Source organism: Ovis aries, chromosome 21 (assembly GCF_016772045.2).
Source record: "Ovis aries strain OAR_USU_Benz2616 breed Rambouillet chromosome 21, ARS-UI_Ramb_v3.0, whole genome shotgun sequence".
Taxonomy (NCBI): Eukaryota; Metazoa; Chordata; class Mammalia; order Artiodactyla; family Bovidae; genus Ovis; species Ovis aries.
This window is the reverse complement of record NC_056074.1, coordinates 23,986,707-24,014,656: the sequence shown is the minus strand read 5'-3', so window position 1 is coordinate 24,014,656 and position 27,950 is coordinate 23,986,707. Positions and strand designations below refer to the sequence as shown.

General features: G+C 45.7%; 2 protein-coding genes across 2 annotated transcripts; both read right to left on the bottom strand.

The window, feature by feature from the left end:
* On the bottom strand, positions 1-9,402 carry LOC101120613 (serum amyloid A-4 protein). Its single transcript, XM_027959611.3, has 4 exons — positions 9,352-9,402; positions 8,841-8,935; positions 3,416-3,554; positions 1-3,036 (listed from the first exon to the last, which is right to left on the bottom strand). Exons 2-4 carry the CDS (start codon positions 8,929-8,931, stop codon positions 2,874-2,876), a joined length of 393 nt encoding a protein of 130 aa, XP_027815412.2. The 5' UTR covers positions 8,932-8,935; positions 9,352-9,402; the 3' UTR covers positions 1-2,873.
* A 12,145-nt stretch (positions 9,403-21,547) lies between these two features.
* Positions 21,548-26,312, bottom strand: LOC105601867 (serum amyloid A protein). The gene is made up of 4 exons (XM_004019477.5): positions 26,248-26,312; positions 25,750-25,841; positions 22,219-22,357; positions 21,548-21,830 (listed from the first exon to the last, which is right to left on the bottom strand). The coding sequence occupies exons 2-4, from the start codon at positions 25,835-25,837 to the stop codon at positions 21,665-21,667; spliced, it is 393 nt and encodes a 130-aa protein (XP_004019526.2). The 5' UTR covers positions 25,838-25,841; positions 26,248-26,312; the 3' UTR covers positions 21,548-21,664.
* Between the last annotated feature and the right edge of the window lie 1,638 nt (positions 26,313-27,950).

Genomic DNA, 27,950 nt, shown 5'->3' with positions numbered 1-27,950 from the left:
TGGATTCAAGTATTCATTTATTAATTTCCAATAAGCACTCGTTGAAATTCCATTATGTGCCAGGACTGGGTATTCAGATATAAGCAAGAAAGAAATGGTCACTTCTCTCACTGATTCTATAATAGAAGGGAGGAAGACGCATCAAAACCAAATCAAAAAAAAAAAAATTCAGAGGAATAAACCAAAAATTTAGTACAAGAGTCACATATTGAAATTGGCAAAAAGTACAGAATAACCAGAGTAGGTCAGCCAGGCTGACCAGGAAGGCCTCTCTCAGGAAAGGGTGATCTCAGGGGAGCTCCACAGGTGAGAAACACACAGTCATATGGAGAACAAGCAGAAGAGTGTTCTGAACAGAGAAAATGTCATATGCAAAGGTCCTGTGCCAAATAAAAGCTTGGCTTGTTGGTGAGATGAAGGGACAGGGAACCTGGGAGGGTGTGGCCTGAGATGATGCTGGAGGGTGGCCAGGGACAGTGCACACTGGATTATATTCTAGGGAAATGGGAACCCATGGAAGAATTTAAGCGGGGAAGAGACAAGATCTGAATATAATTTGTACGCTAGACTGAGAGGTGGGGTAAATACATGCTCTCTTTTACCCAGGACAATTTCATTTTATTCCTGCCATCCATGTATAATCATCAATAAGGCCCTTTTCCTCAGTGAAAAGTGACTTGGTTTAGATGAAAAATTATACAGTCACCTTAAGCAGAGGGGAAAGCCATGAAGATGGGGAGACTGGTTAGACAGCTGTTGCAAGAACCCAGGTGAGAAATGGCCAGGAGCATGGAGATGCATATGAGAGCAGGCTGACGGACTAGAGATGAATTTTGGAAGTTGAATCACAGGACTTGTTAGTGGACTGGATGTGGGGTAAAGGGAAGGGAAGCCTCAAGGACATGCCTCAATTTCTGGGCTGAGCAACAGAGGGAACAATGATGTCAGCTGCTGAAATGGAGAGATCTGTGGGTGAAGAGTTCTGAAGGCAGATGAGAGTTCCCTTTGGGACATACCAAGTATGAGATCTCTGGAAGCCATCCAAGTAGAGGCATTTAGAGGCCAATCAAATGTATAAACACAGATCTGGGAAATAAGGTTCTGAGCTGGGAGGTATAGTTTTCAGAGCCATCAGCATATAACACTATTTGCTATACTTGTTGGGGAGAATATAGACATAAAAAGTGGGGAAAAAAAAGAAAGAAAGAACCCAGAACCAAGTCTGAAGCACCCTTAGGGTTCAGGAGATGAAAAGACCCAGCTAAGGAGATAAAGGAGATTAAAGGGAAACAAAAGGAGGGTAAACAAAAGCCAAGAGAGAACCTACCGGAAAGGAGGGAGAAGACAACTGTGCTGAGCCTGTCTCAGAGCCTTCCTCGTACGAAACAGGAACTTGTCAGTTAGCACCATGGAGGACAGCGGTGACCAGAGCTATTTTGCTGAGCGGTGGGGACAGAGGTCAGGCTGGTGTGGGTTCTAGTGTGAGTCAGAAGTGAGGAAGCAGAACATGCAGGTGGGCAGACATTCAAGTTTGAAGACAAAAGGAAGAGAAAAACGTTCAAAAGTGAGAGTGATGTGGACTGAAGTCTCAGTTTTCAATGAGGGAATTTATTAAGGAAGCAGATACCGAGGGCAAGGACCCTGCAAGGCACTGTTCACATGAGAACAAGCTGTGGTGTGTCTGTAACCAGTCAGGCATCTCTTGGGCATAAAGGCTCTCACGCTGGAGATCCGTGGAGGAGAGAGTCCCCGCCTCTGAACCTCTCGGTCTTGACACCACATCCCTGCTCTCCTGGAGTCAGACACACCAGCCTGCAGTCCTGGCTGCTCACCTAATACAGGTGTGACCTGGAGCAAGGTCCAGATCACTTACCTCCAAGCCTCATTTCTTCAACTGAGACCTGCAAAGCCTTTGTGATAAATCAAATGATGCATGCAGAGTTAGAACATTTACAATGAAAGGAAATGACGGCCTCTATGATGACCATGCCTCAGCTTCCCACACCCCAGCAGAGTTTGGATCACCATCGGTCTGTGCTTCTGAGGAGGCTTCTCTTAAAGTGCCCTGGAAGTGTGTATCCACATAGCTGATATTCACTCTAGAAGTGAAAATAGTATTTTGTTTGACCCAAAGATAGTGAGGATGAAGGTAAGGGAAACTCATCTGAGAATGATTTCTTAGGTTAAATGAGCTGAGACCAGTTAACAGTTGAGTCAGGGGTTGGCTCTGGTGTTGATGAGAAACAACTGGGGTCAGAGATTCAGTTTCCAGGACAGGTGTCATGAGACTGGTCTTCCCAAAGCAAATGTCCCTTCTTGGTTTGGAAAGAGATCCCTGGGGATGAGGCCTGGAGTGAGGTGGGTCAGGATGCACCTGGCTGGGCAGTGGAGAGTCGGGACACAGAGAGGCCTGAAGCAGCAACACAGTGACTGGGGAGGGAGAAGTGGGGATGGGGCTGCCCAGGCTTGTGCCAGAGTCAGGCCCCCAGCCACCGAGGAGCCCAGCGTGATGGCCAGTGCTCTCCCAGCTCAGGCTTACTTAGGAGGAGAAATGGGGTCCTGAGAGTCCTGGGGCTCATGTGGGCACAGGGCAGGGTCCAGGTCGTCAGGGATTCCTGGGGCCCTGCAGTCACAGGCTCGTCCTCCACAGAGCTTTAACCGTCCATATGGTGCCAGCAGGCCTTTCTCCCCAGAGTCTGACTCGAAGACTCCAGCTTCCATCAACATGTTCAGTTCCACAAACATTTATTGGGCACCTCTGGGTACCTGTCTCAGTTCCTGGGGTGACAGAGCTCAGTGACACTATTTCCCTGTTTTTGGAGAAGTGTTGTGTGGCTCATAGCCTAGTCCCTTGAGAACAGAGGGAGCAGGACTCAGTATTTCTTCGGCAGGCCTGCAGGTCTGAAGCGATCTGGGTCTTGGCCACTCCGGCCCCATTCCTCAGCTCTCCGGTTGGACACCTGGTCCTCCAACCCATAGCTGTCTCTTCCAAGGTAAATCTGGTGTAAGAATCCTTGAAGGTACTCCCCGACATTGCTGGAAGGAAGGGAGACAGAATTACAGCTGGGTCGCTTGAGACAGCTTTGTCCTCTGACTCCTTTCTCCTCTTGCAGACAAAGTAGTGTCTTTGAGAGGAGGCTAGAAAAGCCCATCCTCAGGAAGGAGGGCTAAAATATACACCCTCTTGGGCGAAGCCATGGTTATTGGTTCTTCAAATGCCCTGAATCAGGCTTCTTTAATGACCCCTCGCTTTCTCCCGGCAGTGAGGAGGGACACAGCCGCACCCATATCCTGCCCTGGCTCTGCTGGCCATGTGGGTGCCAGGAGCAGGGGCAGGAGGAAGATGGGCCACAGAGCCCCCCGACTCTCTGGAAACAGACAAGCTCCGCTCAGCGCCCTCAGGAGCCTGTGTTACCTGATGATTTTTGCAGCCCAGACGCCCCCAGGGCCCCTTTGAGCAGCGTCATAGTTCCCTCGGGCGCGGAAGTATCTGCCTGAATTCTGGACATTGGCTTCTTTCATGTCCCAGTAGGCTCTCCACAAGTCCGAAGCTCCTGTCAGGAGACAAAACAACAGTAACATGGGGACATATTGGAGAAGTGGGGGGATGAGAATTCTCCCCTACTTTTCAGATTTTGACTCTTGACAAAGTGATTCTTTGAAATCCTAGACTGAGATGCATACTCCTTACTGTGGATCGGATCCCCGTGTAACTGTAAGGAGAACCCTTTACAGTTTGATTGAATTGGATGGGACTGTGGTGCTCTGAGCTGTCTGATACGGGGTTGGTGTGCTGTGTACAAAGAAGAGGTGACGGTCATATAAGGCATGTGATGATGGAGAAGAAGGCTTCAGATGTACGATCAGGGACTATGTGAGGGAGGAGGGGAGAGGAGAGGGTTCTCCCCTTTTTTTTTACAGATACCACAGTCCATAAGAAAAGAGCAAACTCTGAAATGCACTGACCTAAGGGATGAAATATTCTTTACTATGTGCAGAGAAACTTTGCAATGGCCCACCAAAACTCTTTTTAAAAACTGATATTCAGGGTTTCCCTGGTGGCACAGGGATCGGAGTCCACCTGCCAGTACAGGGGACACGGGTCTGGAAGGATCCACCTGCCGCAGAGCAGCTACACCTGCCGCATGCCTGAACTACTGAGCCCAGGCTCTAGAGCCCACGCGCCACAGCTCTCGAGTCTGAGCGCCTGCAGCCGGTGCTCAGCAGCAAGAGAAGCCACGCAATGAGAAGCCTGTGCTCTGCAATGAAGAGTAGCCCCTGCTCGCTGCAGAGAAAGCCCTCGTGCAGCAGTGAAGGCCCGGCGCAACCAACATAAATAATTTTTAAAAACTGATATTCAAATAAAGCAGGTGAATGACAAGGACCTGCCATGCAGTACCTGCGGGTGTGCTCAGTCGTGTCCGACTCTTTGCGACCCCATGGACTGTAGCCCATCAGGCTCCTCTGTCCATGGGATTTCCCAGACAAGAATACTGGAGAGGGTTGCCACTTCCTCCTCCAGGGGATCTTCCCGAGCCAGGGATAGAACCTGCGTCTCTTGTGTTCCCTGCATTGACAGGTGAATTCTTTACCACTGAGCCACCTGGGAAGTCCCACTATATAGCGCAGGGGACTATATTCAATATATTGTAAAACCTATAATGGAAAAGAATCTGAAAAGAAATGTATATATACACACACACACTAGTGAATCACTTTGCTGTATACCTGAAACACTACAAATCAACTATACTTCAATAAAAATGAACAAAAATTTTTAAATGGAAATCTTTTTTAAAAAAAAAAACCTGGTATTCAGATAATGCAATGAAAAAGAGAATAGCACATGAGTTCAAAATCAGAAAGATTGAATTTGTCAAATATCAACACAAAAATTATAAAGAATTCAATTGCAAAATTAATAGCATCACCTCTAGTCCTGCATAAGGATCTTAAATGTCAGCACTCCATCGTAACAATTAAAAACCTGAACAGACTGAAAACGCAGCAACTCTTCTTGGATCCATAAGAGGGGGAAGACACAGGGCATGGCATTGCTTCCAAGGCTGGAGAGACGAACAGGTGGACATAGAGAGGGGAGGCCTTTTGGACCAGAAACTCAGGAGCAGAAACCGGTGAGGGAACCTGTGCTGCAGGTAGAAAGACCCAAACCAGAACTGACAAATTGCAGGAGGTTCAGTGGAGACAACTCTGAGAGTAAAACCTCCTGGGGGGCCCAGCCATTATTGGGCCCCATAATACTGTGAGAGTTGCCTTCAAGAGCTCAACCAGATTCTCACAGAAAATATTGTTTAAAAATTTCCAACCATTTCACGCCAGTCAGAATGGCTGCTGTCCAAAAGTCTACAAGAAATAAATGCTGGAGAGGGTGTGGAGAAAAGGGAACCCTCTTACACTGTTGGTGGGAATGCAAGCTAGTACAGCCACTATGGAGAACAGTGTAGAGATTCCTTAAAAAACTGGAAATAGAACTGCCGTATGACCCAGCAATCCCACTGCTGGGCATACACACTGAGGAAACCAGAATTGAAAGAGACACGTGTACCCCAATGTTCATCGCAGCACTGTTTATAATAGCCAGGACATGGAAGCAACCTAGATGTCCATCAGCAGACGGATGGATAAGAAAGCTGTGGTACATATACACAGTGGAGTATTACTCAGCCATTAAAAGGAATACAATTGAATCAGTTCTAATGAGGTGGATGAAACTAGAGCCGATTATACAGAGTGAAGTAAGCCAGAAAGAAAAACACCAATACAGTATACTAACACATATATATGCAATTTAGAAAGATGGCAATGATGACCCTGTAGGCGAGACAGCAAAAGAGACACAGATGTATAGAACAGTCTTATGGACTCTGTGGGAGAGGTTGAGGGTGGGATGATTTGGGAGAATAGCATTGAAACATGTATATTACCATATGTGAAATAGATCGCCAGTCCAGTTTCAATGCATGAGACAGGGTGCTCAGGGCTGGTGCACTGGGATGACCCAAAGGGATGCACTGGGGAGGGAGGTGGGAGAGGGGTTCAGGATGGGGAACAAAGGTACACCCGTAGTGGATCCATGTCAATGTATGGCAAAACCACTACAATATTGTAAAGTAATTAGCCTCCAATTAAAATAAATAAATTTCCCTTGGGCTTCTCGCAGGAAGAGAGGAAAAGGAACCATTTTGAAACATGCCAGAGTTCTCTGTTCTCAATAGGCCTCCCTCAGAAAACTCTGTATTATCAGAATCTAAGTGACCTGGGGAAAGGAAATAACCAGCTCCAGCCCACTCCTGCCATCCTGCCCCAGCTGAAGGGTAGAAAAAGACAGAAACACCTATGAAGTTCACAGTCTAGGGCTCATCAAAAAAAACTGAGACCTAGTCATAGGACTGGGCTTCCCAGGTAGTGCGAGTGGTAAAGAACCCATCTGACCATGCAGGGGACATAAGAGACAGGGGTTCGATCCCTGCGTCGGGAAGATCCCCTGGAGGAGGGCATGGCAACCCACTCCAGTTTTCTTGCCTATTATAATCCCACAGACAGAGGAGTTTGCAGGCTAGTCTATGGGGTTGCAAAAAATCAGACACGACTGAAGCAGCTTAGCACACAGCACACAGTAATGCTTCCCCAATCTCCAGTTGACTAAAGGTGGCCTATTTAGAGCAGTTCCTTCTATCATGTACATCAAGTCTGGCTCTTAAGAAAAAAATTACAAAGCATGCCAAAAGGCAAACAACACAGTTAAAAGGACATGGAAGGCATCGGAACCAGGCCTGGTAGGGATGTTGGAATTACCAGACTGGGAATTTAAAGCACCTATGATTAATACTCTAAGAGATCAAAAGACAAAGTAGTCAACATGCAAGAATGGATGGTTAATGTAAGCGGAGAGACAGAATTGCTAAGAAAGAAAAAACTAATGCTAGAGATGAAAAAGCACCATAACAGAAATAAGGAATGCATTCTGTTGGCTTATTGGCAGAATAGACACAGTTGAGAAAAGAATCTCCATGACAGAAGATATCTCAATAGAATCCTCACAAATCAAAGGGCAGAAAATGAAGATTGCCAAAACTAGGACAGAATACACAAGCACCATGGGACAACTACAAAAGGTATAGCATACGTGTGTGGGATAACCAGAAGGAAAGAAACAGAGAAAGGAAGCCTTAATATCATTTAAATATTTGAAATGATAATGACCAAGAAGTCCCCAAATTAATGTCAGACATGAACCACAGACCCAGGAAGCTCAGAAAACTTACCAAGGAGAATAAAAAAAGAAACCCTCTAAACCTCCCCTGCAAAAAATCTACACTTGGGCATATACAGAAAGTCAATGATTTTTTTTTTAATTCTGAAAGAAGTTAAAAGAAAACAAAAGTTACCTATAGAAGAACAAAGACAAGAATTACATAACTTATCCTTAGAACTCATGCAAACAAAAGAGAATAGAGTGAAATATTTAGTGCTGAGAGAAAAACCACCAACCTAAAATTCTGTACCCTGTGAAGTTATACTTTAAAAGTGAAGGAGAAAGACTCTCAAAAAAATTAAGGAAATTTGTTGGCAATAGACCCTTGCAAGAAATGCTAAAAGAAGTTCTTTAGAGAGAAGGAAAATAGTACAGGTCAGAAACTCAGATGTACATAAAAAGGGAAGAGCATTGAAGAAGAAATACTGAAAATAAAATAAAATTAAGAACAATACATGAAGATCAAAGTATTGCAACAATTAACTACATAAATTTCCTGTTTTAACAAGTAGCCAATAAGCTTCATTTCCCATCAAGAATGGCAGGTTGGGGGCTTCCCTGGTGGTCCAGTGGTGAGGAATCTGCCTGCCAATGCAGGGGACACACTGTCCCCACAAGTGTCCCTGGTCCAGGAAGATCCCACATACCTCAGAGCAACTAAGCCCCTGTGCCACAATTACCGAAGCATGCACACCCACAGCCTGCACTCTGCAGCAAGAGAAGCCACCGCAATGAAAAATCCTGCACACTGCAGCAGAGAGGCGCCCCCGCCCCTCACCACAGCTAGAGAAAGCCCATACAGCAACAAAGACCCATCACAACCACAATAAGTAAATCAATGAATCTTTGATAATAGTTTAAAAAACTGGCAGATTAGGTTTGTTTCCTGGCTCTATCTCAGTACTAGCGTGGCAGATCAGTGGGAATTTGCTCTCTTTATTGTGTGGATTAGGGCTTGATTTCCATGAGCTCTGCCTTGCAACCATTGGCCGTTTGCTTGGGTACAGGATGAGATCTTCCTTCCAAGCCCAGGTCTTCTCTTTCCCAGGCACCCTCTCTCCCCGGAGTAGGGTATGACGTTTATTCAGCTCACCCTTTCCCTGGACATTCCACCCGTGGGGATGTACCAAGTTCACAGGTAAACTTCAAGACTGAAAAATTTGAGTTATGAGCCCTCACAAGTATCCGTGCCCAGGAAATCCCATGGACAGAAGAACCTGGCAGGCTTGCAGTCCATGGGGTTGCAAAAGAGTTGGAGATGACTTAGCAACTAAACAGCAACAACAAGGAGCTCACCCCTTGGAAGTCCTGGCTGCCTTGGAAGTCCTACTCGCTGCCCACTACCAGCAAGGATAGGCTAGGTTCAAAGCATCTTTGACCTGGGGTCTGGAGAAGCCCATGGTGGGTGCTGAGTCAGACCAGCATGGAAGCAGAAACCCTCCAGCTCCCACCCATTTGTTTTTCAAAGGAGTATCCACAACTGACAGGTGTGTGGTGTGTGGCCTCTGCTCAGAGTAAATCCTAGGGTCAGCTGGGTGTGCCCTTCATCCTCTGGGGCTCTTACCTTGCACAGCCTCCTTGAAGAATGAATACCAGCCTTCGCCGGTGACTCCCATGATCAAGGAACAGAAAAGAATGCCTATGAAAAGCTTCATTGTGCTGACATGAAAGAAAGAGAAGGTCAGAAATGCACAACTATGATATATAAGATAGATGTTTTGCGATTTTGAATTTCAAAGATAGCTTAGTTCCCAATTCCCATTTACTCTTTTTAGAATTATTACTATAGGACAACTTGAAATGGATTTTAGGAAGAAGCATAAACCCTTAATTCTCAGTCCAGATCTCTAGAAAGACTAAGAGGGTTCCACCAGTGTTTTATTTGTTCGTAACCAATCTGTCATCCAGTAAAGAAGAAGAAAGTGGATTCATAGCCTTTCCTGAGGTCCTGCTCTGCCCAGCAGACCCAATAATGAGTAGAAAACACTTCTCCCCAACTGAAATTTATCAATTATGGGAGAAAAGGCTCTCCAAAGAGAAAAACAACAGAATTACTCCCCAGAAGAGAGTCTCACCTGTACTTTTTCTCCAGCTGAAATTCAGTAGTTGGTATCTCTCCTGGCTTTGGTGTTAGTGGGAAGAGAGGTCTTAAATCCAGTGGGCATCGGTGATGTCCGTCTTGCTCAATTCTTCTGTGTAAACAAGTTAGCATATTGAATAATAGTATTTTCCTTATTCTCAAGCAGCTTGTTTTGAATGAGTCATTCAAGATATTTGTGTTCCAGCAATTTTTCCTAATTGACTTATTCTCTTCTTAGTCGTATTTGAACAGAAGAGAGTTGTATTTGAAGAATCAAGTGTGGGAGGACACGGGTCCTTCTCCACTCTACTCCCTTCTCATCCCTGTTTGGAAAAGGGATCTCCCCCCTCCCCAGGTTACACATAGATATTATGTAATACCAGATTACACATAGGTATCATGCTGTTAAGAGGTGATCAATATGATTAGCAAAGGAAATGTTTACTTCTCTCTTGGGGTTTCTGTCTAAGGTACGTGAGGACACAGGACGAGCAAGATTTGTCAACCCCACCAGCAATGATATGAGGTAATGATTAATGATTCTGGGAGAACAGAAGGAACGGCATGAAGTAGGGTTTCTAGGCAGTACCCTTGATACAGATTAAAACCAAAAAAAAAAAAAATCTGTATGTATGTGTGTGTGTGTGTGTGTGTATCCCTTTCAGACAAATAAACGTTGTTTTGTACTCTTTTAACTTAATATATATTGGAGGTCCTCCCTGGGTTTTTTGCTTATTTTAAAATATAGCTACATAGCATTCCATTGTATGGATGGACCACAATTTATACAATACTGATGGCCATTTCAGATGTTTCTAGTCTTCTGTTAATGCAAATAACCATGAATTTTTAACTCTGTGTGTGTGTGTGTATATATGTGTGTATATATATATATATATATATACATGTATATATGATAAATTTCTAAGAAAGGAATTATGGGGGAAAGTGTGGCTCTTTATGTTTATTTATATATGTTGCAAATTGCCTTCTGTCAGAAGCTCTATAAATCTTCACTCCCACCAGAAATGTCCCACACCATCTCCCAAACAACCCTCTATCAAACTTTTTGGTCTTTGAAATTTTGGTAAATAAAATATAATTCAGTGTAATTTAATTTGCATTTCTACTGTTATGAGTTTGCTTTCACAGTTTTTCCTCTGTATAAGAACCATTTGTATTTTTTAGCAAATGTGAATTCATTTCTTGTATTTTAGTATTTGTATTGGTTTGCTGGATTTTTTATCAATTTGTAAGAACTTTATTATATAGACAAAAATAGAACTTATGAGTTATAAACACTTTCCCAGCTTATTATTTACCCTTTGATTATGGTTGCTCATGTTTACCAAGATGTTCTTTATGTTCTTGTCCTTTTTTTAGTCTCTTCTGAATTTTGTCCTATAGCTGGAGAGGCTGTCCTTGCTTTGATTTATAAAATAATTTTCCCATGTGTTCTCTATGTATTATATATTTTATTATTTATTTAAAAATATTTAGTACATTTGAAACTTGACATAACATCATTTGGAAAGTATATTTTCAGTTTTATTTTGAGATGGCCACCCAGTTGTCTCAATCCCATCCATTGACTTGTCCCTGTTTTACCCATTAGTTTGACAGGCAACCTTTAAAGCTAAATTACCATATACACTTGTGTCTAATTCTGAGTTGCAAGAATCAATTTTTCTATGTTTAGGCCAGTACTATCTCGTTCTATTTATTGAGGCTTTATTCAATGCACTAAATGCCTTCATCATTCTTCCTTTTCAGAGGAAGTAGTTGGGATTTACTTTCTATAATTTTTTTAACTTATTTTTGTATCCAGAAGCACAGCTGATTGATTAAACAATGTCTGTGGCTCACGCACCTGTCCCAGGGCTCTCCTTGACTGTGGCGATGTTTCAGCCAGAGTTTGGGGTGTCCAGGAGTCCCATTCCACAGCTGTATTCTCTCTTAAACCCACTCCACTTAGTCCTTCAGGCCACTCTTCACTGCAGCCACCTTGGTGAGATGGGCAAGGATTCCATTCTGCTAATCCAAAGGTCATTCTCTCCACTACTTGGCAGCATCTGACACGGCTGATCAATAATTGTGTCCGCTGGGATTCGGGAATGCCGCACTCTCCTGGTTTCCTTCTGTTCACAAAAGCTGCTTCTCCTCAATGTTTCTGTTGGCTCCTCCTCCTCCAGGCTTCTAACAGATGGAGACCCTCTGCTGACCTTCACCTCTTCTCTTTTCAGCCTTTATTCACATTCTGAGGGAGCTCAGCCAGACCTTTGAGTGTAAGCTCCCAGAGGCCAGGATCTTGTCTGTGATTGCTCTTCACACCAAAAATCCACTGCTCCAAACAATGCCTGGGTCACAACAAGTACTTATTAAATATTTGCTGAATGAACGCATGGAAAAACTTTTTTGAATGTTTGAAATAGTTCCTAATTCAAATCACATGTTTTAAAATGATAAGTAGTTCAATACGGCTATAGGATGAACTGAAGTCATGGGACATAAGACTGAAAAGATTGGATACACAGACTATCTTGTCTAAAAAATAGCAAATATTGTGAATTGCTGCTAAGTCACTTCAGTCATGTCCGACTCTGTGCAACCCCATGGACGGCAGCCTACCAGGCTCCGCCATCCCTGGGATTCTCCAGGCAAGAACACTGGAGTGGGTTGCCATTTCCTTCTCCAATGCATGAAAGTAAAAAGTGAAAGTGAAGTCGCTCAGTCATGCCCAACTCTTAGCAACCTCATGGACTGCAGCCCACCAGGCTCCTCCGTCCATGAGATTCTCCAGGCAAGAGTACTGGAGTGGGTTGCCATTGCCTTCTCCAAGATATTGTGAATTGGAGGAAGAAAAGAGACTTGTTATGTATGCTGCATTCTTCGCATTTCATAAAGGGAGCCTCATTGTCCAGTTGTTAATATTGGTAAATTTAAAAAATAGCAATATAATTCTACCATTCAAAGTTAATAATACTTGAAAGAAGTAAGAAGAATGGGAAGTATAACAAATGGCGGCCTCTAGAGAGTGGGGTTTGGGAACACTCCCCTTTGCATACATTTCTCAATCATTCTGAAACAATGCATTACTGCTATGATAAAGAAACAAAAAAATGGAGTCAGGCCATGGGGAACTTTCAATCATCCTACGATAGACTGTATCCTCTAGTGATAAATCCTCACCGTGCATGTTCACACTGACTGACATTGCTACCCAGGCTCATAGTTGTCAATGACAAGTTCCAGAACAGCAAAGACTCACTGGAAAGTGGACCAGGTGGGGCAGGATGAGGTGAGTGGAAGCGGGGCAAATGCGGAGAAATGTCTCAATGAGGGATCACATCTCAAACAGCTCTGGTCTCTGAATGGCTCACAAGCCCTCTACAGGAAATCACAAGTCTGTCCAGCATCTTGATAAATCTTGCTTGGTCTCCACTCCAGCTCCTGAACACATCTTCCAGTTTAGAGGACAAAGATGCGTCCTCTGGCATCGCTCAATTCCTGAGAGGCTCTCCCCCCTTCAGCACAGGTGGAAGTCAGCTCTCCCCCTCTGGCCAGAAGAATGGAAGAAAGATAAGGATGTATCCCAAGAACTGTCTTATTTCCAAAGCCAGTCATGGGGTTTGCTCTAAGTTTCCATGTCTGTTTCACATTGCAGTGCTACCTGCTGAGGGTCACGGTGTTTCCTTCGTCTAAAAGCAGGAGACATGGAGCTTTCTACTAGCATCTCTACGTGCTGGCAGCTCCCACAGTGGGAGATCCATATGGGGTCAACCAGGACCTTTCTCCCTTCTGATCCATCTCCCCACTCTCCCCTTCATTCCAACCATCAGATCTGCTGTCTGGGAGAGAATGCTTCCTCTTATGTTAATTTAGGGAACAAGGTCACACGCAGGCATTGCTTCCTGGTGCCAGGCTGCTGGTACCCAGATTCCGTTGTTTCTTGGCTTTTCAAAGTTTTCTTCGGTTGTGGATCTGGCAGAGTCCCAGGAGGAAACAGCCCAAACTGGAATAATTGAGGAGTGTTGCATGAGGGGGCTAATTGCAGAGACAGGCAGGGGTTAGGGAAAGTAACAATGCATGGAGAAGCCCCCTAAGGCAAGCAGTCGTGAAACATTTCCACCTCGAGGTTTAAAGGGACCAAGGAAGGAGCAGTTGGCCAGAGAGTGTGTGACAAAAGAGGAGAACAGGTATTGAGGGCGTATTTGAAGAAAATCCTTACGTGAAGATTTTTCTCGGGCGTTCCTCACAAGTAATGAATGACGGAGCAGGGAACAGTAGGAAAGCCCAGGACAGGGCAGCAGGAGATGGGGTGGTGTGGGCCTGCTCTTCGCAGTGACATCCCAGGAACATCCTTTGACCCCTTAGGTCTCAGCTTCTTCCTCTATGAAATGAGCCTATGACAACAGACGATCTTTAAGGAACATGCTAGATGCCAGGGATACAATACTGAACAACAACGGGCGAGACTTAGTCCTTATGGAGCTTCCGGTTTGGACTCTATACACATATATATCTCACACCAAAGAAAATAGATTCACAAACCGTTAAGTGCCCTACGCAGGGATGGCAGAGGTTCTGGCTTCCCCCCAACATCCTTCCATGGTCAATCAGGGCTGTGGGATCTTGCTTCTCTAAGAGAGGGAAACACGGATGATTCTGCCCTTGATTTCTCTCTGGGCCATAGCAGAGGACATGTCCTCTTCCTGCTTGGAGGTCTCCTGCCCCCGTAAGTCCTCTGGATTCCAGAGCCTTTGTGAAGCAAGAAAGGGCTTCTGCATTCTGCTGTCTGTTCCTAAATAAACATGTGTTCTCTGTTTGACTGGCTTCTCTACCTCTGTGTTTTGGAGTTTGCTTATATGAGTCATTTTTAGTTTTGGCTTAGGTTTTTTTAGGCCACAATATTGAGTGCCATCTTGGGTTTACTTTGGGAGTCACTTCTCTGCTTTTCCCCACATCCACATGTAATCAGCACCACAGCTGTGGTGGGTCTGGAGGGCTGATCAAAAGTGTAGACCCTAAGGAGACCTATTGGGTTCAGATTCACCCTGTGTGAGACCAGGAGCAAAACACTCTTCTTTACTGTGCTCCATTCCATCCTCTGTAAAACGGGAGCAATACTAGTTCTTACCTCAATAAGGCTCTTCAGAGAAGTAAAGGACACCATACCTGATAAACTCTCAATCAGCTCTCCTACTCCCAGAGGTGAGCTAGTGCTCTTTCTCGGGGTGAATTCTGCAGCAGTGTCTCTACATTCCAAGCCCTGCAGCTTTTTTACTTCCCCTCATAGACTCACAGACTCATCCTGCACAAAAGCTCACTCAGCAAACCAAACTCTCCCAGTGATCCCGCAGGAGAGAAAATGGAGTGGGTTTCTGCTGCTCACACCCTGCACCCCACTTCACAGTGCCCCCAGACATCCCCACACTTCACATTCCTCTTTTCAGTGGCCCTCTGACCTCACCTCGTTTACTCTTCCTCCACTGTATGCAGCTCAGCCCTAAATCCTACCCCTAAATTATGCACTGAAATGATTCTAGGTGCTCAGCAAAGTCTTGTGGAGTCCTCACTTCAAAGGCACCTCAGTGATCCATGTAGGTTATTTGGGCAGAATGTCATTCTAAACGCACACAGCTCTCCACAAGAATGAGATCTTCATCGTGTTACAAATGTGTGTCCTAAGGCCTTTAATTGTACATCTATACTAACTTATATTCCAAATCCTCAACTTCACTGGGCTCCATTCATTCATTCATTCACACATGGAATGAACACTTATTGAGAACACACTGTGGGGATATAAAAAGCTCTCCTGTCTTCATGGAGCTGACATACTGAGCCACTGCTAACCCAGCTGGCCTGGCCACCCTCGCACCTCTCCTAGCAAGAGATCACAAGCGTCTCATGTCCCTAAAGCACAGTCTTCTTTCTCCCCAGTGGATGGGCTGCTCTTAGTCATGATGGTGGCCTGCAGTCATTTCTATGTCCTCCTGACTTCATGCACCTGGGAGGAAATTTCTGGCCCAGTTCAGAAGTAATGATCTGGCCCAGCGCCCTCTCCTGGGCTCTCAGATTCTATCCCAGACATTTACTTTTCCTCTTCAGGAAATTCTGGGGTCTTGGCATAACCTCTGGGCAGTGAGCTCTGGTGGGGGTGGGCCTCCATAACACCCCCATGTCAGTAGAGGATTCGTGTTATAATAGAGAGAGCCCAGGCATTTGACTCAGAGAGAACTGGGTTTGAATCCAGGTCCCAGGTTTCCATGGTTATCCAGATTTCAGTAAGTACCTTAATCTCTGCAAACCTCTGGTTCTCTCCTCTGTGACACAGGGGTGGTCATCCCACCTAGCAGGGTGGCCTTGAGAGCAAATGATCACATAGCAGGTGCTCACATCTTGTTTGTGTTCCCAGGGGCACAGCGGAGGGTTTCTGAGCTTGGATCCAGTCATCCCAGCCTAGGGGACCAAAACCACACCAACGAATGGAAGTGACCAGGACCTTCATCAAACCCTACACATGCAGACCCCAACACTGACCTTGCTGCCCTCATATCTGCCCTGGTCCTGGCCTGAAACACCATTTGCCCTGGCTCCTGGGCTTCTGTGTGCACAGGAAAGCCTTCTCCTCTACATCCTCAACCAGGCGGGGCTGGTTTCCTCTCCCTCACCTTCCAGACTACACATTTCCTGGAGGCACTCCTCACTTCCTTCCACTCTGTCTCCAGCTCCATCACCAACTGCTTCACCGCTGTGCTGACCTTTGCCTACCTCGAGGGCCTGACCTTGCTCAGCACCATTAGCCCCAAGTGCTGCCTATCCATCCTGGGCCCCATCTGGTACCACTGCTGGTGCCCAAGACACACATCAGCTCTCAAATGTGCCAGCCCTGGGCCCTGTGTCTGCTGCTGAATCTTCTGGAAGAGAAATATTATGGTTTCCTTTTAGGGATTTTGACTGTGATTGGTGTCCAGTATTTGATTTCATCATTGCTGGGTAACTGATGTTCTTATTGGTGGTTCTTGCTAGCTCCAAGCTGGCCCTGCTGGTCAGGATCCTCTGTGAGTCCCAGCAGGTGCAGCTGACCAGGCTCTGCGTGGTCATCCTGCTCACGGTGCTGGTCTTCCTCCTCGGCAGCCTGCATTTTGGGCATCCAAAATTTTCTGCTGTACCAGTTTCAGGAGGATTTCAACATGTCCTTACATTATTTTAAGACAGGGGTGGTCCTGTTAACAGCAGTGCCAACCCCATCATTTGCTTTTTTGTTGGCTCCTTTAAGCATCAGAGGCAAGGGCGGCTGGCCCTCAGCTTGGCTCATCTGAGAGCTTTGGACGACACAGCTGAGGTGAAGAAAAGCGGAGGAAGCCTTCCTCGGGAAACCAGGGAGGTGTCAGTAGTTTCATGAAGTGACCCTGTATTAACCAGGGTTCAGTCAGAGAAGTAGCACTTACAGAAGATTCTCTATATCACTGTGTAAATATGTTCATATGTTTGATCGGGCACAGTTGTAGGTTCTGGTTAGACTATCTCTGCAAGGCTGTTGCCTGCTTGTCTGATGCTAGAGCTTGAAGCCCACAGGACAAGCTTGGACTCAGGAGCATGAGATTAAGCCCATGAGAACCAACCAGAACTTATGTCAGTCTCTCTCAGCACCTGAGGTTTTGCTGAAGTCTGCAGAGCTTGGCTCCCTTCCTATGGAGCTAACCACACACCTGGTCCAGGAGTCAGAGAAGCCGCAGGAGTGTCAGGGGAAGGTGGAGCAGTTGTAGGCCCAGCTGCTGCCTTGTGCCAAAGAGATGAACCAAGAGAGAAGCCACACACGCATGAACGTCCTGGTCCCCCAGCACCAACCTTCCACACATAGACAGAGTAGGACTGTGGCTTCCTTTCCAAACACCGCATCTTGTGCCAACTGGCTCTTGATGCCCACTTTAAGTAGAAGCATAAAGAGAAAGGAGTTATGGGAAACACTGTTCAGCCTAACCAAACTGACACGTCAACTTCAGACCCATCACAGGCCACGCCCTGTCAACTTAGCACCAGTTGCTGCTGCTGCTGCTAAGCCGCTTCAGTTGTGTCCAACTCTGTGCGACCCCATAGACGGCAGCCCATGAGGCTCCCCTGTCCCTGGGATTCTCCAGGCAGGAACACTGGAGTGGTTTGCCATTTCCTTCTCCAATGCATGAAAGTGAAAAGTGAAGTGAAGTCGCTCAGTCATGTCCGACTCTTAGCGACCCCATGGACTGTGGCCCACCAGGCTCCTCCATCCATGGGATTTTCCAGGCAAGAGTGCTGGAGTGGGGTGCCATTGCCTTCTCCACTTAGCACCAGTAACCACCCATAGCTAATTCCGAATAAAGCCAATAGCAAAGTCAAGCTTCCCACGCATAATGTACTTATTCCATATACACCTGAAACATACCAACCTTTTTCCACAAAGAGGATAAAATCTTTTTTTGCTTTTCTAATATATTAAGCTTATTCTTTTTCTAGTGAGTTATACTCCCTTTTTTAAATCCTATAACTTAAACACTGAGCTATACAGTTAACTGCTGTTAGTACATATTCTGTATGATGATAAAGGAATAGGAGAGAAGAAGAAAAATATTTGTGAGACATATATATATATATATAAACATTCACATTACAGAAATACTCACAATAGACAGTCCTTTCCAGTTGGTCACATGGCTGCTGTTGCTGTGAACATATACCTTCTCCTACCAACTATTCCATCTCACCTTTGCACCTCACCTTTGCCTACAGGGGTAACTGCAATCTGTATTTCGGAATGGTCTGGGTCATCACAGTCTTCTTACATGGGTGTTGTCCCCTTCCATGACTTTTGCTCACACGGCCTTTTGGCGATATAATCACAGAGCAGAGGACAGCGTCTGCTTTGAGGTCATAGAGACGTGGTTTTGTATACCTACGTGTATATACATGTTTTGGCCCTATCGGTATGGTCAATTTTCTTAAGACAGCAATCATCCTGATAATGATTAAGTGAGACAATGCCTGTTAAACAAAGTGCAGTGTCTGAAGGATTACCTTATCCAGGGGACTTCACGCCATCCCCAGGGGAACTTTGCCAATCCTGGGGTCCAGGACTGCTTCCACTTTTGAAGAAATCCACTTCAAGCAGAAGGTTGAAAGCAGTACAGGGAAAGCATAAATATGTTTGGTCACTGCATTCAACCAAGAGGACAAGTTAAATGTTTCTGACAACTCTTTCCCTAAATGTTCTACAATTTCCATCTCAAAACAACTAAAAGAATTAAAATTCAGTCTACTCCCCAAAAAGGGAGTCATCCCTAATTTTGACAAGAAATATTCTAGCTTCACCCAGGGCCTGTCATAAACACAGCAAATATTTGTTAAATAATTATTGAATAAAGGATTTAGTAAATAAATAAGTCAGTGAATTTTTAGTTCAAGCCTGTGATAAATCTCTATTTAACAGATTTAGACCACTTAACTTTAAGTTTATTACTTTACCAATTTCATCAGAAAAATCAACTATAAAATGTATGCTTCATGGAAGAGTTCTCCGTGCAGTTTCCTTTCCTTGCCCTCTTAAAGCCACAAGTACAAGACTTCTGCCTGCTCTGTGCCTTTAACCTGATTTGAAGGGATGCTCCCTCTCCTCCCTCATTGCAATTTTCCACTGATTATAGATAGACAACATGTCCCTTTAGGGCAAGGCCATATAAGATTTATATTCCTAAATGCTTCAAAATATATATTTTACTAATTTAGTTATACATCCATATTTTTAATTATTAAAATATATGACATACTTATTTATTGGGGATGCATTTTCTATTTAATAATTGTTATGATTAAGTTGTTGTTATAGACTGAATGTTTCTGTCCCCCTAAAACCCACAGGTTTAACCCTAACTCCGAATGTGATGGCATTTGAAGGTGGAGTCTTTAGGAGGTAACTAGGTCATCAGACTGGAGCCCTAATGAGTGGGATTAGCGCCCTCATAACACAGACCCTAGAGAGCGCCCTTGCCTTCCTGCCATGTGAGAAGACAGGAACAAGACAACCATCTATCAACAAGGAAGTAGAGTCTCACCAGACACAATCTTCTAGCACCTCGATCTTGGACTTCACATCCTCGTGAACTGTGAGGAATAAATTTCTGTTGATTATAAGGCACTCCATTAATGATATTTTGTTATAGCAGATTGAATGGACTAAGAGAAAAGTATAACTTCCATACAATGAACTTCACACATCTTAATTTACCTGTCAATGAGTTTAGCAAATCAATACACCTACGTAACCCACATCCTCAAGAGATTTTGAAGGTTTCCATCATTTCGGAAATTCCCTCTCAGCCCCTCCCAGGCCATTCCCTCTGCCTCCAGAGGCAACTACTGTTCTTTATCATTAAATATTAGGTTTTTTTTACCTGTTCATGAACTTCGTATAAAGTATATACTCTTGTGTAAGTCTTCTTCTCAATATAATAATTTGAGAAACAGTCGTGTTTATTCCATCCCCTTTATTGCTGAAAAGAAGTCCGTTGTCCAAATATGTCCCAGTTTGTTTACCCACTCTTCACCTGATGGGCATTTGGGTTGTTTCCAGTTTGAGGCAGCATTTCTCTCGTGCCAACTGGGCCTGATGTTAAGCTGTCAGTAGAGGGCTCTGGAGGGACAACAGGATGTACCGCCATCTCTCCCAGGTCCCGTGTCCTTCCTTCCATCCAGCTCCCGGGATGCTCTTCTCACGCACACGACACCCACTGGCACTCTGGAGTTTTTATGTTATTCCCAGCCGCTGAAGTTCCCTGGCAATTGCTGTGGCCTCACAGCTGGATTCCCAAGGTGTTCAGCAACATTCTGTCTCCCTAACAATACATGAATACTACAGACTAGCTGGCTTCAACCAGAGAACTTCATTCCTCACACGTCTGCAGGCTGGAAAGTCCGGGACCAAATTGCAAACCAACTTGGTCCCTGGTGGGAGCTCTCTTCTTGGCCAGCGGATGGACACCATCTCGTTGTGTCTTTACAGGAGAAAGAGAAAGCTAGCTCTCTGATGTCTGTAACATTATAAGGACTCTAATCCTTCCAGCCCAGGCTTCCACACTTATGACCTCATTTAACCTTATTTACTTCTTTCATCTGAACAGCTCCATTAGGAGTTGGCTTCAGCATAGAAATTGGGGAGGGGGGACACATTCAGTCCGTAGCACTGGCCATTCCACGGCTGGCTTCCAGGGAACTCAGAGGCCTTCTAGCCCTGCCCCATGTGCGCTGCCTTCAGGTGAGTTTGCAGGAAACCCCAGCTGCATGCCCAGTCAGTTCAACTGCACCCCTGAGTGGTTCCATACCAAGCGTCATGGGTACAGGGGGGACGTCTTGCTTGTCAGGTTTGGACTGGGACACCCAGCAATCTTTATCAGCCTTCCCATGGGCTACAGGCTTCCCCAAAAGATCAAAACCTCAGCTTTCTATATTTCTTAATCTCTTAGTGGTTAACCCAATACCAGTTAAATAACACCTCGTATGAAAATTTCCCTTTATAAATCACTAACTGCTTTCTTAACACTCACATACACAAGTAGACTCTCTGTCCTGCTCTCTGCCCACTAATATTTCTGCAAGTGAGCTAGTTAAAATAAGAGGCTATGAAGAAACATTCATAAGCGAGGAGGCTCTATGTCTACATTTAGGCTTCAAATAAGACCAAAAAATATAGACCATCAGGAAATAGTGTTGGAGGCAATTCTGGATGGCACAGAAAGAAACTGGTTCATAGATGGATTTCTAAGAGCTGCTGAGTAATGAACAGGGATCAAGGTGGCAGTCTCTGGAGCAGGATTCCACCCTCCAGTCCTCCTGGGCCGTGTCCACGCCCCACACAGAGAGCTCCGAGGACAGGCTAGGGGACTAGACCCCGCGACAGTGGGGGGACAAGACACAACTGCAGGGAGTGAGAAGGCCTGACAGCAAACGGCCTGGAAAGGGCCCCAGGGTCCCCAGAGGGGCCTGGAGAGGGAGCGGGTCTCATTAGGGGAGGCTGGAGAGGGGTCTGTCCTGAATGATGCTGAGATTGTGTCCAGAACCTAACACACAGGCACAGACTCAGCCTTCACATCGGTGTCCTGCCATCAGTCCTGGAACTAACAGGCTGTCCTTATACCAAAGAATGACACACAGTCTCAGGATTCCATCTCTTAAGCATTTATTAGATCTGCTGCCTTCTGAGGACAGAGAACTCTCTAGGTCATTGTCCCTCACTTGGGGACTCACTTTGCCATCCCCTGAGCAGAGATAGAGGCAGGTCAGTACTTGTCAGGCAGGCCAGCAGGTCTGAAGTGGTTGGGGTCTTTGCCACTCCGGCCCCATTCGTTCGCAAGCTGATCGGCCCTCGAGTCCTCCCGACCCTGGCCACTGGTCGTACCCTTAAGCAGAGGGTCTGTGATTCTCTGAATATTTTCTCTGGCATCACTGGAAAGGAGGAGGGCAGGGAGGGGATTAATACAGAACTATGAGCGACAGCCCCACCCTCCCCATCTCTCCTCTTTCCAAGGGATCAATGACTTGAGAGGAGCCAAGGAAAGAGGGGCTACAACCCTGAGGCTCCCTGGGCTCTGCCCACCTCAGCCCTGTGTGGGTGAATAGCACCCATAGGGGGAGGGTGGAGAGTCACCTGTCTCACCAGCCTTGCTCTGGTCTTCAGCCACTCAGACCTCACACTGGACACAGAGCAGGAGGGTGGGTAAGAGGAGGAGGGCCCACAGCCTATAGGAAACTTCTCCAGGGCTTGGCCCCTCCAGGTTGTCCTAGGCAGCCAAGCTCTGCTCACCCATCCCTGCATCCCCAGGGGCCCTGGTACCTGATCACTTTAGCAGCCCAGACACCCCCCGGTCCCCTCTGGGCAGCGTCATAGTTTCCGCGGGCGTGGAAGTATTTGTCTGCACCCTTGTAGTTGGCTTCTCTCATGTCAGAGTAGGCTCTCCACATGTCTTTAGCCCCTGGAAAGCAAGGTACATGGAGTAAGGATTATCAGGGGAGAGAAAACTGTGATACAGCTTACAGAAGAATCAAGGAATGAGAAATCTTCCACTGACTCGGTTTCAGCCTGTGGTCATAGCCCCACAGATGCTGTAGGGTGAGAAGAGCACTCCTTATGCCCAGTTGCCTGCTCCTGGTACTGGAATGAGAGTCACTGGGGTGGGGTGGGGAGGGGCTACAGCTGTGGGAGCTGTTCGTCTGACCCCTGTGATGCTGTCTCTGTGCTGCATCTCAATGAGGGCTCTACCTGATATGTTTAAGGACAGAGGGAGTTATTATAGGACAGGATTCCTCAGCAGCATTCTATTGAAATTTGAGACCAGGTACATTGTCGCTGTTCAGGGCCATCCTGTATATTATAACTTGTCTAGCAGCATCCTTGACCTCTCAAACCGTTCCCCAGTATGACAACCGAAAATGCCCCCAAACATCACCAAACGTCCCCAGGACACAGTTGCCCCGGGTCCAGAACCACTGTTGTAGAGGAAGCTGCACATGATAAGCTCCAGGGGAAGTGGGTGAGTGAGGAGGTAACATGTGGGACAGGTTCTGAGAAAGGGGCAGACATACAGCTGCTCTGCTATGACGCCTAAGAAATGTATCCCTGCCTCATGAAAGGATCACTTGTGACTTGATTCCCCTGCCTGTTAGGTGAGTGAATGGAGTCCGGCGAACTCTCTAGTCGACAGTACTGATGATGTGGGCTGCTTGAGGCAGTTGGTCTTTTCCTCAGCCCTGGCTGCACTTTCCAATAATCTGGGGAGACACTGAAAGTCCCCTGAGCCCTCACAACCCAAGCCAATCAGCTCCCCATCTCTGGGCTGGGCTCAGGCAGCAATAGTTTTCATGGCCCCCCAGGTGACTCCAAACTGCAGCCAAGATTGCTCAGCCCCCTGCTTGAGGAAGTGGTGCTGGGAGAAGTCTACTCGGTGAGAGCCTGGGCCTCAGGCTCAGCTGGGTTCCCACCTCGGTCCTGCCACCTGCGGACGGGCGCTCAGTCCGTGAGTGACGGACTCGCTGCTCTAAGCCTCGGTTTTCTCCTCTTCATGCCCCCTCACAGAGGTTTTCTGCAGGTAGGTAGGTGACCAACTGTCCCAGCTTGACCAGACTGCCCCTGTCTTCATGGAACTGCCCCAGCTAGTGCTACTAGTATCCTGGAAAACTCCCCAGCCCTGGGCAGAGCAAGACAGTGGGTCCCTCTAAATTGCACGTAAGAGCCGAGTTCGTTGCGGAGGCTTGAAATTTGTTATTAGGTTTACACACACACACACCTTTTTTTTTTTTTTTTTCATTAGTACAAAAAGGATCTTCACGACCCGGATAATCACGATGGTGTGATCACTCATCTAGAGCCAGACATCTTGGAATGTGAAGTCAAGTGGGCCTTAGAAAGCATCACTAAGAACAAAGCTAGTGGAGGTGATGGAATTCCAGTTGAGCTGTTTCAAATCCTGAAAAATGCTGTGAAAGTGCTGCACTCAATATGCCAGCAAATTTGGAAAACTCAGCAGTGGCCACAAGACTGGAAAACGTCAGTTTTCATTCCAATTCCAAAGAAAGCCAATGCCAAAGTATGCTCAAACTATCGCACAATTGCACTCATCTCACATGCTAGTAAAGTAATGCTCAAAATTCTCCAAGCCAGGCTTCAGCAAAACGTGAACCATGAACTCCCTGATGTTCAAGCTGCTTTTAGAAAAGGCAGAGGAACCAGACATCAAATTGCCAACATCTGCTGGATCATGGAAAAGCAAGAGAGTTCTAGAAAAACATCTATTTCTGCTTTATTGACTATGCCAAAGCCTTTGACTGTGTGGATCACAATCAACTGTGGAAAATTCTGAAAGAGATGGGAATACCAGACCACCTAACCTGCCTCTTGAGAAATCTGTATGCAGGTCAGGAAGCAACAGTTAGAACTGGACATGGAACAACAGACTGATTCCAAATAGGAAAAGTACATCAAGGCTGTATATTGTCACCCTGCTTATTTAACTTATATGCAGAGTACATCATGAGAAACGCTGGACTGGAAGAAACACAAGCTGGAATCAAGATTGCCAGGAGAAATATCAATAACCTCAGATATGCAGATGACACCACCCTTATGTCAGAAAGTGAAGAGGAACTAAAAAGCCTCTTGAAGAAAGTGAAAGAGGAGAGTGAAAAAGTTGGCTTAAGGCTCAACATTCAGAAAAACGAAGATCATGGCATCCAGTCCCATCACTCCATGGGAAACAGATGGAGGAACAGTGCAAACAGTGTCAGACTTTATTTTGGGGGGCTCCAAAATCACTGCAGATGGTGATTGCAGCCATGAAATTAAAAGACACCTACTCCTTTGAAGAAAAGTTATGACCAACCTAGATAGTATATTCAAAAGCAGAGACATTACTTTGCTGACTAATGTCCATCTAGTCAAGGGTATGGTTTTTCCAGTGGTCATGTATGAATGAGAGAGTTGGACTGTGAAGAAGGCTGAGGGCCGAAGAATTGATGCTTTTGAACTGTGGTGTTGGAGAAGACTCTTGAGAGTCCCTTGGACTGCAAGGAGATCCAACCAGTCCATTCTGAAGGAGATCAGCCCTGGGATTTCTTTGGAAGGAATGATACTAAAGTTGAAACTCCAGTACTTTGGCCACCTCATGCTAAGAGTTGACTCATTGGAAAAGACTTTGATGCTGGGAGAGATTGGGGGCAGGAGGAGAAGGGGACGACCGAAGATGAGATGGCTGGATGGCATCACTGACTCGATGGACGCGAGTCTGGGTGAACTCCAGGAGTTCATGATGGACAGGGAGGCCTGGCGTGTTGCGATTCATGGGGTCGCAAAGAGTCGGACACGACTAAGTGACTGAACCGAACCGAACCAAACCAAAAAGGCTAGGAAAAGATAGGAAACAGACTAAAGCAGGGAGAGCATCACTGAGTACAGGAAGGACCAACAAGGTGCTCTGAAGGTCTCTGAATTATCCAACCAGGAAATGGAAGGTAGGAAGAGAGGAAGGGAGGGAGGGAGGAGCAAGGCTGGAAAGACGGGAGAGGAGAACAGATGGGCCGCTTTCACCCTACTTCATGCAATTGGTCTGATGGAAAGTTCATTCCATTTCAGACTTGTTCTGTGTCTTCCATTCAAACTGCTATTTCAGCTGGGAATGATGCTTGTTCTTTCTCTAGTACCTGATGGACATAAATCCTGTGCTTTTCAAACTGTCTGGAAAAAGCTCCCCCAACACCTGTCATATTCTACCACTTACAGGAACACCTCCTAGGACGGCAGCTCCAACCCTCAGCGGTGTTTAGGGTGAAGCCTAGAGGCCCAAGGATGCCATCGCCCTTCCAGCGGCCTTACCTTCATACGCCTCCCCAAGGAAGGACAGCCACTGGCTGTGGACTCCCAGCACCAAGGAGCAGAGAATGAGGCCTGTGAAGAGCTTCATTGTGCTGAAAGGAAAGGAGAGGGTCAGGAGACACGGACGAGCCCTGCACCCCTCTCCACCTGGGGTTTGTATGTCGAGGAGAGCCTGGCTGTTCATCTCCACTAGACTCTCAGTGGTCCTGCTAGGACACACTGCAGTTGGACCTTACTCGCAGCCTCAAGCCCTCAATTCTGAACCCACCAGCCCTGAACCCAAGACTGTCTAAGCAGTCACCCAGATGGTTTTGATGGAAGAAGAGGACAGTTGGGTCCAAGCTGTGTCTTACTAAAGCAGCCTGTCATTAATCAAAGAGCATTTCCCATGCACTACTCTGTCAGCACTAACCACATATAGGAGAAAGAGAAATCAGAAAAAATTATGTTTTAAAGCAAATGTTTTCAAAGAAATGGCTCCTTGAAGTGGTTTCTCACCTAATCCCCAGTGGAGGAGAGAGGCTGCTCCCTGCCTGCTGCGGAGAGGTGGCTGTATTTATACTGAGCCATCCCTGGGAGGGTCAGGGGTGAGGAGAACAGCTGGACTGGTGCCCAGGGAGAGTCCCTGCAGGTCATTTCTCCTACATCTGCAAAGGGTGACTTACCGGACAGCAATGGCTGTCCTCATCCACAGGTCATTTCGCTGGTTGTGCAAGCCTGAGGAGATGAGGGAGGCCTGATCTGCCTGGTGGCCACTATCGGGAAGACGGCTGTCCTGTCAGCAGTGGAGGGACTGAGGCGGGGCCCTGGGCTGTGGCGCTCCAAGATGGCGGCCTCCAGGCTGTTGGAAGGTGTGTAGTTAGGGATGACGCCTCCAGCCTGGACCTTGTTTTCCTGGTCATTTCCACAGGATGGTCCCTGCTAGAAACTAAATCCTTTGAGTTCATGTCCAAAGCCCTTGAGCTTCAAAACCGACAGACCAGCCCCAGGGAACCTCATGGGTGCCCTGAGCTCCTTCCACTGCTCTCTGAGCCAGTGCTGAGCTGTCAGTTCCAGGGCACAGAAAGCCCTCTCAGCCTCTTAGCCATGAACGGTCAACACTTACTAATGATTTTTTTTTTAAGTATAATAAAATAAGAGAACCTTTCGATTTGGTAAAGGTTAAGTCAATAATCTATAGCAGCAGTTGTCACAGTGTATTCTCTGCAAACCTGAGGATCTCTTATGACCCTTTCAGGAGGAGTCTATGATATCAGAACTATTTTCACAATAATATTCAACAGTAATATTCTTTTCCTTTTTCATTCTCATTTTTCATGAATGTACTGGGTATGAAAGTTTTATTGATACAGTTTTAGATTTCTGCATTCAACTGACCTTTAAGAAACTACCATTTGTCAAGTTTGGGTATCATATCAAAGAATAGTCTGAATTATCTTAAAACTCTGTTAAAATGCTCTGCCCTTTTCCATCTATGTTTCTGTGAAAGGTTGAATTTTTTTCACCTTACTTGGGTTCATTCTTCAACCCAAATAATGTATTATGACAGATCGAGCGCAGGGTCAAATGTGAGAACCCAGCTATCTTTGATTACGTCAGATATTTTTTAAAAATTTTCAATGTAAACTTACTATATTTGTTATTATTTTTTTTGTTTTGGAAAGAGATTATTTTCATTAAAATATATTATTTATGTTAACATAATGGATTTATTATTATCTTTATTTATTTGACCATTTATTAGACACTCTGAAAATAGTTTTTCATAAATTAACTCAGTCACCATAAAACTTAATATCATGAATGATATATTATTGTGTTTCAATATTCTTTAACATTTTTCATTCTAGTGTGATAAATCCTGATAGAGTCTCCATAAATAAAAGTTCTCTGAGGTCTTCAATAATTTTTAAGAGTATGATGGGACCCTGAGGCCAAACAGTTTGAGAATCATTGCTCTACAGCAATAATTATGTGTAAAAAAAAAACTTCAGGTGCATTCTCAAGAAGGCCAAGGATAAGACATGGATTCCTCTTCAAATCAACTAGTTTCACATTCTCCTGGAGGACCTACCCAGTGCTAAGACAAGAAACAGGAGGAGGGTAAGAAATGGAAGAGAAGAAATGAAACCATCATTATTTCAAGATGATACAACCTTTTACATAGAAAATCCATCAGCATAAAGTGGACAGAGGAGGCT